This window comes from Neurospora crassa, linkage group III (assembly GCF_000182925.2).
Source record: "Neurospora crassa OR74A linkage group III, whole genome shotgun sequence".
Taxonomy (NCBI): Eukaryota; Fungi; Ascomycota; class Sordariomycetes; order Sordariales; family Sordariaceae; genus Neurospora; species Neurospora crassa.
The window spans coordinates 4381430-4395379 of record NC_026503.1 but is presented as its reverse complement, the minus strand read 5'-3'; the positions used below and the strand labels follow the sequence as shown (position 1 = coordinate 4395379).

At 51.3% G+C, this 13950-nt stretch overlaps 1 protein-coding gene and 1 non-coding gene across 2 annotated transcripts; both read right to left on the bottom strand.

Annotated features, from left to right (window-relative positions):
* Nucleotides 1–8045: 8045 nt before the first annotated feature.
* On the bottom strand, nt 8046–8138 carry NCU15243. Its single transcript has one exon. It is a non-coding gene; the product is annotated as a tRNA-Asp (tRNA).
* A 200-nt stretch (nt 8139–8338) lies between these two features.
* Nucleotides 8339–12968, bottom strand: NCU07554 (chromosome segregation protein SudA). Its single transcript, XM_952786.3, has 4 exons — nt 12519–12968; nt 9567–12393; nt 9054–9504; nt 8339–8984 (listed from the first exon to the last, which is right to left on the bottom strand). Exons 1-4 carry the CDS (start codon nt 12554–12556, stop codon nt 8686–8688), a joined length of 3615 nt encoding a protein of 1204 aa, XP_957879.3. The 5' UTR covers nt 12557–12968; the 3' UTR covers nt 8339–8685.
* Nucleotides 12969–13950: the final 982 nt, after the last annotated feature.

Below are 13950 nucleotides of genomic sequence, written 5' to 3'. Positions count from 1 at the left end.
TCAGTCACCTAGGCAGCCTCGTGGGCCCTGTCGCTATCTCTCTGATGGCCATGATGTTATTGGATGCTGTTGACAAAAGGAAAAGCTCATGTGGTGGCCCTGTTCAGTTGGACGCGGTGTTTGCACAGGACGGACAAAGGGGGCTCTGTGCCACACCTAGTAATGAGAAGCCAAGTTGGAGGGTGTCACTGCGACTGGGACCGACCGTGACGGGCTGTGAGTCTGTGACCGAGATTGTGGTCCTTTCGTCGGCTTGTAGCGCCCGAAAATCTGGATGACGGCAACTAAGAGTCCCGTCTTTCTTGAGAAACTGGTCATGGTGCTTCGAGTTTGTTTGTGTAGCTGATCGATGCTCTGTACCTAGGTAGCCGAGGTCAAAGTTCATCGCATAGGGCCACAACTCACGCCCCAATCATCCCATATAAAGACGCCACTGGGCTGTTTGTTGGACTGACTGCAGTGAGATGATGTGGCCAAGCTGAGAGGGGATGGCTCTGGACTACTTCTTGGTAAGGTAGGTTGAGGTAGGTAGCTCTAGTACCTGATGATGATGATGATGATGGCGTGAAATTGGTAGTGGAGAAAAGATGACGGGACTTGTTCGTTGGAGTTAGTAGGTAGATAACAGAGGCTACGACCCCCTCCCCCGGCACGTGTCCACCAGGGCCCGGAGATGCAGCAAGAAGTTACCTAGCGAGCCAATCTGGAGGACAGATCTGTGAGCGCTCCTGCTAGATGGCCGTCGATGAGATCCATCATGGATTGTTGCCCGCTGCCGAATTACGAGCGAGAAAGGTCAAGCCAAGGGCCCCGTCTGCCCCGTCTTCGCTGACCTGTCTCTTTCCGTCTCCTGTTGAGGGTTGCAATGATGGATGTTCCTCCTTTTTCTTTCTTTTTCTTCGTTCTCTGTGCTGCTCCTGCCCCAAATGGTCGACACAATGAGCGGGCGGTCAATCCCTTTGGGCTGCAAAGGGGAAAGAGCGTTGAGGGAGGACGAGGGTTGGGGGGCGATCCCATCATCTAGAGGTACCTGTACCTACCTCTAGGCAGGTATCTAGGTGGTCACATCCACCATCCATCCCATTCTCACCGAGCTGGGGAAAGAACTCCTTCGCGATGATACACTACACTAGTGTAGTAGAGGTAGGTAAGACCGGGGCTCGGGGACAAGAGGTCCAGTCTCGGTTAAAGTTTGCTCAGCGTTGCACTCCAGCACTCACCCGCATTCGCTAGCGTATTGCACTTGCCAGCCCTGGGGAGCCCAGGCATCCAGGGTACCTACCTCTACCGTAGTGTACACACTAGAGGTAGACACGCACAAGCTTGCGCTCGCAATGAAAGACACTCGACAGGGAAAGGAAAGATTCCCCGGGACCCGCTTTCTGTTTAAGGCTGTCCGCCAGGGCGTGTGATCGCTGTTACACAGGTAGTAACTCCAAACTGCAGCCCGTCCGCTACAGGGCAGTAGCCGCCAATTTCTTGCTAAGGTACCAAGAAGAACCACCTAACCTAAATCCCCTCATCTCACTGTACTGCAGGGCACTCGGGCTTTGCTCCGTCCAGTGTTGGTGCCCTGCCTGACCCCGCCCTTTTCTTTTTTCTTTCAACTTTTTTTTTTTCTGTGTCGTTGATGTTTCTATTTCCTCTTTCCCAAGGCAGGGGCAACTTCCTCCACCATTCCTCACCATCCGGCCCAATCCAATGCCCGAGACGGGACGTACCTCACTACCTCTATACTCCCGTCTATAGTTCATGTTCCTCGGCATCCGGGAATTTCATGATCCGTCCATTTTCAACTCCACCTTGCATCAATGGACGATGGGAGGTACTGATTTCATGATCAGGAAGGCATGAGCCTGCCGCCATGGGCAGCATTCCACCATTCATGAGCCACTTTCTTGTCGCCGGTCTCGTCGTGCATATCGTACCCAACACTACCACACTCCCAAGTTTCAGTCAAGGGGCAAGAAACGAACCCGGCCAGAGAGGCCCTGACAGGCACACAGCACACACACACATACACACAGGTCCAGCCCAGGTGCGTGGGATTTCCAGACTGCTGGTCCCTATCTAAACCTCTCTACCCGTGTGCAGCAATGGTCGGTATCACCCTCTTCTTTTCCAGACTATTCAAGCCACATTCTACCGACATCCGTCATGTCGACGACAGTCTCGTAAATAAACTCCGGTCCCCCGACGAATACAATCTCGCCAACGCGTGGTGGCCACGCAATGGTCCGGAGGACCGGAGGACTCGGTGAAGAGGCTCTCGTTGCTTCTGTCAAGAGCGCCTCAGCTTCTTTCCCCAAAACAACAGCAGCTTGCGATTTTACGTACCCTGGGCCCTGGTCTCGCATGACAAGAAAGCTACCTAGAGAACGAGGCAATCAAGTCTAGTCCTGAGAGTTTGGGTCCAGTGCTTCCAGCCAACATGCGCGCGAGTGGTTGTAGTGGGTCAGTTCGCACGACAATGGACACCTCCTCTTCTTGCTCCTCTGGCCCATCTGTTGCCTTTATTGTTTGTTGCCTTGTTGTTCTGCTAGTCATGAGGCGGCGTCGTCACCCCACGATCCAACCATGGGCACTCATCTGCAACTACCATCTTCTGTCTTCATCTCATCACGAAATGAAGCTGCAGTCTACCAGTACCTACACTGGCCAAAAAGCCATCATCCGACTCTTGCTGTGACATAACAGGCTCTGGTTTGCCGATCCGCCGGCTGCGCCAGCCAGCGGGACCGCAGCATCTGCCCTCAACTAAGCTGCGTCCGTCTCGACAAGCATCATGGTATGGTCCGCGGGCTTTCTCGGGGTTTGTCATTACGGTGCAGTAGGTATGCACCTCCCAAACGCCTGTCAGCACCAACACGAATCACTGGCGGCGATGTGCACAGGGGTGCTGTTAACTTTGAAGCGGCTCGATATGGTTCGCTTCAGATACGACCCCGATTCCCGGTTTCTCATCCACCCCCCGGAAACTCGACGAGTTATAACAGGGGACCATTTGACGAGTCAGATTGCCACTCCAATATGGCTGATTCGAGGTCGCTTCTTTGCAGACGTTAACGACGCGTAGTGTAAGCCGAATACCTATGCTCTCCCGTGGCATGCACATCGAAGCCGGTCGTCTTCTGTCTTCTGTCTTGAATCTGGACAAAAGCAAGTGATTTCTCTCCCAATTTCTCCCCGGGGCATGGGTATTTTCCCGGACAAACCTCATCTCAGATCTATAGCTTCACCAGCTTAGACGAGGTCGGTGACGGCGAGATAACAAGAACTTTACTCAGCCACCTACGTTCTAAGACAGCCCTATGCCGCAAAGAGCCATGTTTATGCGCGTAGTCGAATTTCCAACCCTCAATGTGCAGGACTCGGCGGAGCCCAGCGGATAAGGGGTACTCCATCACGCCGATCTATATACTGTGTATGACTGATCTACACTGTACTGTCATGTTCCCTGTCAATGCAACTACTGCGGTAATTCTGGCAGCCAGATTTCTTTGCCAAAGGGGGGGTTGGCATTAACATGGGACATATGTTGTTGCATCGAATCCAAAGAGCTTATTTGGCGAACCACGGATTCCATTGTCTGGGTTGCAACTCGGCGCCGAAATTGGTGGATGAAAGACAATACTACGGAAAGACATCCCAACAGTCGCGGCATATCTTACGCAACCGCTCCTCATATTATGTGGTCTTTGGCAGACGACGACAAGTGTGAGCTCGATCATCCCGTATCTGGTTGCCGGTAAGATCACAACCTGGGTGCTTTGGTACATGGCCGCCTTCACTGTGAAGGTTCCAGGGCTCACAATGCTGAGACATGACCACCTCAACAGCATATTGCTCCGCACGAGGTCCTCATATTGCTAGCCCGAGGGAGGCAAGTGAAAGCACTCGAGGCTCTCTCAAGCATTCATTCACCGCAGTGTTTTAATTTTCTACAGGTTTTTTCATCTTTCCAACACACCCTTGAACACCTGCTAACGTTGAAGACAACAGTTGGACACGGGTTTATTTTTATTCGTATCCTCATTACACGGCATAAACTAACCTTCGCTAGCTAGATTCACTAGGGAAACAGGCCCACTCCGCTGTCCGATTGACGAGAGTCCAGCCCTGGGAAGGCTAGCTCCGCGCAAAATCCTCGTGTCCCCCGCGCCAGGAAGCCGTTGGTCTTTGCCAACCGTTAACTAGCGAAGGTTGACCTAAACCAAGCGACGCTATAAAAGGCAAGACATTGCCGATGTTCATCACATCTCATGAACCGGACTTTCGGGATTACAGCCTAGTCCTCAAACATTGGGGCCGAAGTCGCAGGGCTCCTGTCTTGGATTGAGACCCTGAGGTGTCGGGGGTCAAAGAACAGACAAGACATTCACGACCCATAAATGCGGATAAGCTACATCAAGATCCAGGCTATACGTATCCGGTGGATGGGACAGCTCTAGCCACCTTGCCTTCAGCAGGAAGCTGTGCAGCATCCCCGCAGTTCTGACTGATGTTGCCCCAGGTTGATTACACTTGGCCCCCAGTCTGTTAAGGTATCATCACTTGCTTGCAGTCTACCAGCAATTCTCATCTCGGAAGGTTTTTTTTTTTTTTTTCCATGTTTTTTTGCGCGGGTCCTTCGGTAATTTCAGGGCCATGGCTTCGTCCTTCCATTGCAAGATGACCGCCTTGAGGTCCAAAGATGGGTTATGGCCGTGGCTGTAATACTTTTGCAACTCGGTTCCTTTCTGTTCTCGAAAACACTTCGAAGCATGTCTCACTCGCCAACTCGATTACAGCACTGAAGAATCTGTTACATCAGTCGGACTCAGTGGTAATCAGAGAGCCATTTTGCTATTGGAAAAAAGAAAATCGGGAGAAAAAGCAAGCAGCAGCGCCTTCTAGACTGCCGCTCTGGTCCCTTTTCTCGCCAGAACTCTGACGCTGTTGGCTTGCTTGTTGGACACAATAGGCAAGGACTAGGCTCCCAAGATCCTGCCAAGAAGTGGTGATGCGGTCAAGGAACCAACATATTACAAAACTTAGTGTAAAATGATATCGTGCCTGATACAGTTCCCTAGGCTTGTACAACAACGAAAAAAGCAAAGGGGAAACTACGCTCGGGAGGTCGCGCACTCTTTCAAGACCATGATGATCACTTACACAATTATGGATGATTTCTGGTGATATATCTCGAAGTTACGTATTGGAAATGACAGCCCCATATTTACTTAACTTTCTCGACTCGATAATTCATCTTGTGGTGACCTCTCAATATCCGCAATTCGCTGATCTACCTAGCAGACTCAGCAGCTCCGTCTTATAGCCATAGACCCACCAGACGAGCCGAACGGGACCAACGCCCAAGAAAAGGACCACATGACTTCTTGCTCATCCATCATCACATCACATAACACCCCTTTTCCCAGCCTTATGTTGTTTCCACACTGTCCGCGGACGGATGGGCACGTTACCTTCTTCTTACACACATCTACCACTAAGGGTTCGAGTGTAGCGAATCCGGGGTAAGCTCCATGCGATCCGGGTAGGCAAAGTACCTTAAGACAGGAAGGTAGGGCAGCAAGCGGGGATGAAGGGAAAGCTTGTCTGACCGATAAATAAGAGGTATATCATTTGGTTAAGGGGCTTATGTGTCCAGAAAACCCGGATAAACTCTCTCGGCTCCAGACTTTCTCGATGGCCACACCCCTTTCTATTTGATATGTGTTCTCTACCGGTACACTAAGCTAGCAAATCGTTTATAGACAGCCATAGGAACATCAGGCCACGCCATTGTACTACTGCATAGCTTCTTTCAACATCTAATATGCACATAATAATTGAGGCCTAAGAGGCTGCATAGGCTATAGACAGGGCGGAAGAAGCATGGCTGCTGATGTTTATTTACTTTCAAGGTTTCACACGGCGAGCAATATACTGCGCAAGAATCGAGAATGAAAAAAGGTCCTTGAACACCGGGTTCTTGAGAAGGTACCTTTAGCGTACATACGTAGGAATGGGGCAGTCAAAGTCCAGACAGAGTCCGGACAACCAACACGGAGATACCTAGAGACAATACCCAAACACACACTCCAGACCAATATGCCGCGGTATTAAGTACGTTCGCTGTCAGGTCAGTGTTGCGAGTTTTCCCGGAGTCGTTCTTCTTCGATTGCGAATCAGCGACGCATGCAACTTGGCGGAGAATAGGTAGGTATGTTTCATATAAACTTGGTGAACAATGCCATGCTTCCCGTCACTTAATATATAGGTAGGTGGAGGTCCTAACGAAGTTCAACCGAGCAAGAACCTCTAATGGTCATCCAGTTTTCCTTACACTACTCAGCGATCGTCGGTCGTCCGGAGTTATTTGATCCTGAGCTATACGAGGCGGGACGTACCTAATTTACAGTCAATCATTTACTAGTACTTTTATTCAACCGAGATTTGGAAACCTGTGATGCGGCCGGACTGGATAGGACGCTTAGACTTTGATTGTGTTATATAGGTAATACTCCAATCACCCACTGACACTGCGTCAACAGGCACTCAACGGATCAAGGATACGTGCCTACTTTCCGTTCTATGTTTTAGGTCTCTACCATGTCCCGTGTCCTACCTGACTGGTATAGCCGGTGGCTTGTCTATGGGAGAGTCAAGACTACCTAAGAACCCTAGTGAGACCTGAGCAGACAGACAGACAGACAGCACAACAGACGGGGCTCTCCAATCCCTCGTGTGAAAGATGGGCCCGACTGGACCGTCTTTGCATCGCAGTAAACCTAAGCCAAAAGGCCTCGAGATCCGCAACGTTACCACCTCACTCGGGCGATGGCCGGATGGCTACATGTAGGTACATACCTCTAGATCTACTACACCTGATCATGTCCTCCTCCGTGCCTAGGAGTAACCTACAACGGAGTGGGCGGATAAATACCACGGTGGCCGTAAAAAGTACCTACCTGTCCCTGTAGGTATACCTAGGTAAGCTCACGATTCACTTGTTGCGATAGAGAGTCACGATAGAGAGGTATGCTTGTGGGCGGTGATCATAGAAGCTCAAGTAATGGTTTCAGCAGAGGAGGGAGGATTTGACTCTCTCGTTTGAGAAAAAGGGACGAGGAAGAAAACAAGGACTGTTTAGAGTCTTGTTTTATTTAGTGTGTCAGATATTGGCCAGGGCAGTCAAAAGGGCAGGCAGCTCGTAACAGTGTGTTTGACATTCTTAGTTCCCAGAAATGCCAAACCAAACGATTGAGAAGGTCCGTAAAATTAAGGTATTTGCGTCTGGGGAGAACAACTCGTGCATGGATGCTTCTGTCCTCTTTTTTTTTCTGTCATTGAGAGCTTGTCTTCTTATGACGAACAAGACGACAGACACTCAGTAACCCAAGGCTTCAAAATGATAAGTTATCGGAGACAACTTCGAGTAGATATAAACGACTGGCAGAAAATTTTCAATAAGTACCCTATCATGCGCCTGATCAAACGTACTAAACAAGCATGATACCTAACTGTAGTAGATAGGGCTGTGTTCTTGGCTTCCTATGTATAGTGCCGTAGAAATAAAGAAAAGGATCTTTTATCACCAACAGAGAGAATCCAACGGTAATGTACACTACCTAGGTCTGTGAGGATCCCTCAGATACCTCTAGTCTCTTTTTACCTATGCTTGAAAGCATTCATGACTTAAGCAAGGAAGGAAACATGACGATTGAACGGATGATACTGAACGTTGAGCCACCGGTTCCCAACGCAATCCTGCTACTATACTATATACGGGAGTAATCCAACGTTCAGTTACCGGAAAGGCAGCAGAATTGAAGCAAAGGATATAAAAGGGAACGACGGGGAAGGGTTTGTGACGGGAGATTGTAACCAACTAACCAGTCGGGCCGCCTACAACCAAAACACCTTGGGGTAGATAGAGTACGAACCTTGGCTGGAAGGAGAGAATGATGCAACCAAAAAAGATAAACAAATGAATCTGACGATGCCATGATGTTTCGTAATATAGATGGACCGTGAACAAGGTCCGGAAAAAAAAGATTGGTCTCTCCCGCCGGGAATTGAACCCGGGTCTCGAGCGAATCGAACTGATGTTCAAGCTTGACAAGCTCACATACTGACCACTATACTACGGAAGATGTACAACTGTTGCTCAGCTGTCGTAGTTGGTTGTTGGAAGCTACCTCAAAGCATGCCACTATATACGCAGCAAGCGCTACTACATCAAACAAATAACCCCGAACCTCACAAATGATCGTTTGCAACGACATTATCTATCGTACCGACAGGTTTTTGTTTTGGCAACACTTTAACAGACAAGAAAAAAAAAACCAGTGAATGAGCCTGCACCTTCTATTCTAGAAGCTTGATATACTTCTCGCTTTGTTGCGCTTTTCAAGGATTATACCATATACTTAAAGACACACACTCGATGCGACAGCGAACAGCGAACAGCGAGCAGTGACATGAACAACTGTACCACACTTTTCAATGACAAGATAACGCATCAAAGCCCATGTCCACACGAAAACTCAAACACCATACTTGAAAAGAAAGAGAAGATACCATATACAGCCTGCCTTACCACCACCCTCTCCCTTTCTTACTCCTCCTCCTCCTACTCCTTCTTCTACTCATCCCATCACCATCCCCACCACACCTCACGCCATACACCACTCTCACCACTCACTTCCCACTAACCTGACCCTCTACGAAATTCAATGCATCCTCCGTCGGCACACAATCAATCGTACTCGTCTTATTATGGAACGTAACGCCATAGCACTTATCAGCCACCAGGACGATTTCCGGCCGGAACGTGGTGCAGATGAACTGGGTCTTCTGCGTCTTGGAGATGGAGTCCAGCAGCGCGGCGACGGCGGTACGGTACTGCGCGTCCAGGTTGGCGTCGACCTCGTCGAAGATGACAAAGGGGGAGGATTCGGCGGCCTGGAGGGCGAAGATGAGGCAGAGGGCGCAGAGACCTGGTGATCATACGGTGTTAGTAAGGGGGATGGGGGGAAAGGTAAGGATGAGAAAGAAAAATAACATACTCTTCTGTCCACCACTGAGTTGCTGAATCTTTTGCTGCTCATCCATAACCTTGGAGTTGAAGCTAACGCTAATGCCCACACCGCTGTAGGACTCGACGCCCTTAGCGGAGGAAGGCCCATCTTCGTCCGAGTCCTCTGGATTGCGGTTCTTGCTGCCGGCAGCCTTGCGCTGGATGACCAGACGGCCGTGGCCGGCAGGCACAAGCTTCTCGAAGATGGTGGAGAACTCTCGAGACACCTGCTTGAACGTCCGCTCAATGGCCTCGTCCTTGGCGTGGTCGAGATGCTGAATGAGCTCCTCAATCGACTTCTGCGAGGTGTCGAGCTCCTTGCGACGCTTCAGGAGCTGCTCACGCTGGGTTGTGAAGTTGTTGTATTGGTCAAAGGCTTTCTTGTTGATGTGCTTGTACTTCTTGAGAGCCTCATTGACCTTGCGCAGTCTTGTTTCAATCTGTTTTTTTTTTCTAGTTAGTATGCAGATCAAGCAAGAATTGTCCAAGGATGATAACTTGCCTGCTCAGACTTCATCTTCTCATACTTGCCAAAGGCTTCCTCAGGCAGAATACCAAGATCACGAATGTTCTTGGCGTACTCAGCCGCCTGTTGGAGCAGACGAGCCTTGGTTTGAGAGTTCTTCTCCAACTTCTTTTGATACTGATCGATCCGCTTCTGGAGCTCTTGTTGTTCCTGCTCCTTTTGCGCCTTGTGGGCCTCTAGCTCGGCAATTTCGGCGGCGATGCCCTCCGTCTTCTCCTCGTTCTCCTGCAATTGCCTGTCGACCTCAGCAGCAGCCTTCTTAAGCTTCTTGAGTTCCTTCTGAGCGTCCTTAAAGCTCCCGCTTCCACCAGTAGCGGAGTTCTCAAAGGCCTGGCTGCGCAGCTGATCCTCCTGCGGCCTGAGATGTGCACGAAGTTCCGTCTCCAGTGACTTCTTGCGGCCTTCCAGCTCCAGACGCTTCTTGCTGATTTCCTTCAACTGCATCTGCAGGCGGTGCTCTTCGGCACCGAACTCCTCGAGCTGACGCTCCTCGGCGGCTGATAGCGCCTTCTTGAACTCGGAAGCCATTTCGGCCCGGTATGCTGTGAGGTTCTCGTCAAACTCCTTCAGGTTCTTCTCGATGGCCGCCCAGCGCATCTTGGCGTCTTCAAGATGTCGCCGCTCGCGCTCCAGCTGAAGCTGTTTCGTCCGCAAGTCGACCTTCAGGGGATCGAAACCTGACTCGAACTGGCGCAATTGTTGATCGAGCTTACGTTCCTCGCCATTAGCGCTCGTGATCTTTTGCTCCAGAATCTCATCTTCCTTCTTGATCCTGTCCAAGTCTTCCAGCTGTTGCTCGTAAAGTTCCCGAAGCTCTTCGAGTCTCCGGACCGCCTCCAGCCGTGATCGGCGAGCATCAACAAAGCCACCGGTCATAGCACCCCGCTTATTGGTTGTATCACCTTCAGGGGTGATGGCATCCACACCGTGTGTGCGTGCATACTGAGAGGCTATCGACAAGTTGGGGCAGACAATTGTGCGCCCAAAGACCTGCTGGAATGCCTTTTCGTATATCGGGTCAAACTCAATTTTGCTGATAAGTGGCTGGGCGTCCGAGGCCCTTGGCATCTTCACCTGCCTTGGCCGTAGTTGCTCAAGCGGCATAAATGTGACACGACCGCCATAGTTCTTGTGGAGATACTCGGACAGCATAGTGCCCGTTTTTTCGTTGTCGACGACATAGTGGAAAAGGCTGTTACCCGCCACCTGTTCGACCGGCAACCTGTAAGCGTCTACTGGCACGTTCATAAGCTCTGCCAGAGTACCATAGGCACCGGGAATATCCCGCTCTCTTTTGAGGCGTCTGATCGCTGCTAGACCCCTAGCTGTCGCCGAATCCATGGCATGTGAGAGGTCCGCCTCCGCGTTGTCTCTATCTGCACGGGTATTCGCAAGCAAAGAACTGAGCTTGTCCTCCTCACGACGCAGTCTCTTTCGCTCTTCGTACAAGTGTTCCCTGGCCTCCTGAGCCTTGGTCAGCTTCTCGGCGATTGATGACCGGTCCTCACCGTATCCTTCGAGCCTGTCACGGATGTTTTGGATCTCCTTCTCTAGTTGCTTGATCGAGTTCTCGACCAGCGTGACCTGTTCCTTCGCATCCATCTCATTGGCCCGCTGGTTCGCAAGCTGCATGGTCGTCTCCTCGATCTCGCTCTTCAGGAAAGCATCGCGCTCGGCCTTTGTCCTGAATTGGGAGCTTCGCGTCTGCTTCGTCAGCAACCTGGTACGACCAGTGGCCGCCAGATCCCTTGCGGCCGCCACTTCTTCCTCCTCCTTCTTCCATTTCTCGTAGTCTGGTGTGATTTTGGCAAGCTCTGACTCGGCAGCCTGGATCCTTCGCCTGACCTCGTTCAGCTCCGCTTCCTGTTGCTGCTGGGCCTTCTCGCGCGAATGCCGTGTCTCGTCGAGATCCTTCAGCTTCAGCTCTGCCTTTGCCTGCGAACGCGCGGTGTCTTTCCTGTCCTCATCCAACTGGCGCCGTTCGATGGCCAGGAGCTCAAGAGTCTGCTTCAGCTCCTGGAACTTGTGGTCGAGGGCAGCAATTTCCTTTTCCGTTTTCTGGAGTTGGACCCGGTCCTTAGTCGTTGCGCCAGCACCTCCCTGCCGCACCTCTTCGATCTGCTCCAGAGTGTTGTTGTTGGTCTCCTGTAGGCGGTGCCAGTGGGCGTACTCGAGACACCTGCGTTCGCGGTCCTTTTCTTGGAAGTCGCGGAGTTCGTCCTTCTCCTCCTCCAGTTCACTAAGACGCTCCTTGATGTACTCGAGCAACTCGTCGATCTTCTCGCGCTTGCTATTTGTCTCGGCCATAATCTTCAGCGACTGTATGCGCCTGTCGTCGTAAAGGTTGGTACCGGCAATTTCCTTGAGCAGGTTGAGTCTTTCGTTCTCCTTCATGTTGGTGATGGCTGCGACACGACCTTGGGGAACGATGTAGAAGGGGTTTTCCTTGGCGAAGCCGGCCGTTTCCAGAATCTTGAGGACATCGGCACGAGTCTGCACCTTCTTGTCGACTGAATATTCGTCCTTCTTGAGACCGATCGTCCTCCTGATGACGACCTCGTCGCCGGGTTCGCTGAAACGCTTATCGGTGTTGTCGAAGATGATCTCGACGTATGCCGACATGACGGCCGAGCCCGAACCCTCGTGAAGCAGGGCCTGGCGCTCTTCGCGACTCATGTTGGTGTAGGCATCGCTGAGGACGAATCGGATGGCGGCGAAGAAGTTGCTCTTGCCTGAACCGTTGCGACCAACAATAACATTGGTACCGGGGGAAAAGGGTTCGATTACGGTTTGCTCCTTGTAGCTGGTCGTGGAAGTGTCAGAAGTCAGCACCGGCTTCAACCTGGTTGCATGCGCCAGGCGCGCGCCACACCCAAAACGAAGGACTGACGTTGACGTAGAGCCATAGTAGACAAGCATGCGACGCACCTTTTGAAGCCCTGGATAATAATCTGTTTGATGTGCATGGTTGCGGTGTTGTCGTCGTCAACTGGACGACAGCGCGGCGGCAGCTACTTTGATGTTGAAGAGACGCTGAAGTGGGATGGAATATAGACCAATGGGAATACAACAATAGACTAGTATAGCTAGTAGACTATGTAGACAGCTGCGCGCATCACTCTGCGCAACAAGGGTAAGGTACAGAGTTCAGGTCGAGAGCTCGGAGGTTGTCAAGAGTGGGAATCGGATCGTCTCTATTTGCATCGTTTGGTTCGCATCCATCGGTCGCGGGGCGCGAAAGAGCGTCGTCGTTGAGAATGCCGGAGTCGTCGACCCTTTCCAATTGTCGCGATGTGGGAGGAAACTGTGATTGATCAAGTTCCGCTTCTGGACACAATTCACACCTGACACGAGCGCGAATATGGAAAGACCTGGGACGGGGGGGGGGGGGGGGGCGTGTTGGCCGCTGGCGGGTGACGATACCGAAGAACTTCCGCTATGAACATGTACCTGGAGTAGTACATAATTCACTTTCAACGCGTCTCGCCGGGCGGTTCCCCTGTCCTGTCGCGCGCTCTCCCCTCTTGCAGGGGATTTCCACACTTCTTTCCCGCAGGCAAGCACCGACAGCGGGCGGCACCAGGGCCAGAGTCGCAGCGCGGGAGTGAGCTCTCCAAAAGGCGCTCGGGCCATTGTGACTATGGCGGTAGAACAAAGCGCCCAGACCAATCACGTGCTCTGACCAAGCAGCAGGCTGGGCTGGGAATGTTCCCACCTAAAGCAGCTTGATGGATTCGGTGATATTGCGAAACGTAGGAAGGATGACGGGAAGGAACTGGAGCAAAGCTCTTTCAGGATTCAAAACCTCCATTCGCGCGACGTGGCTTGGTAGCTTTACGTGATAGGCTTTCAAAACACAGAACTGTCATCAGAATCGAAGCACAAGACAGTCCATGAACTGGGGTGATTGGGACTGTTGAGCCTCGAGCCATGTATGTATTTCAGCTCTCAGTTCAGTTGCCAGTGTCGCGACAGACGCGTGGCAGATTGGCAGTAGCTGCATCCGTCAGAGCCCCTAGTGCGCTTGATGCTACAGTACCTACTGTCTCGGCTTGTGATGATGGAGCAGTAGTAGCAACACCACAAAATCAACACCTCGATAAATTGCTGTACATGATGGATCCCATACAGCTTGTGTAGATGGTGCCAAGTTCCAACATACGGCGATAGAGACAGGAGAACCAAGGACATCCACATGTTCACACCTGGTGTACGCAGTAGTTGATATCTGGGACCTATGGTAGTCTGGGTTGCTCCTCCAACGCCCGGCGAGTTTATTTGTTGTCTCCATCTAGTGTACGACATATTCGGAACAAGTGTCCGTTTTCCGCCCTCCATTCTCAGGACAACCAATCGTCAT

What these genes read in the sequence shown, in the direction of transcription:
- NCU07554 (XM_952786.3), bottom strand. Translation starts at nt 12,556, where the DNA reads ATGCACATCAAACAGATTATTATCCAGGGCTTCAAAAG. An exon ending in AGAAGATGAAGTCTGAGCAG is followed by an intron (nt 9,505 to 9,566) that starts GCAAGTTATCAT and finishes AAAAAAAAACAG; the next exon opens with ATTGAAACAAGACTGCGCAA. An exon ending in ACTCAGTGGTGGACAGAAGA is followed by an intron (nt 8,985 to 9,053) that starts GTATGTTATTTT and finishes TATGATCACCAG; the next exon opens with GTCTCTGCGCCCTCTGCCTC.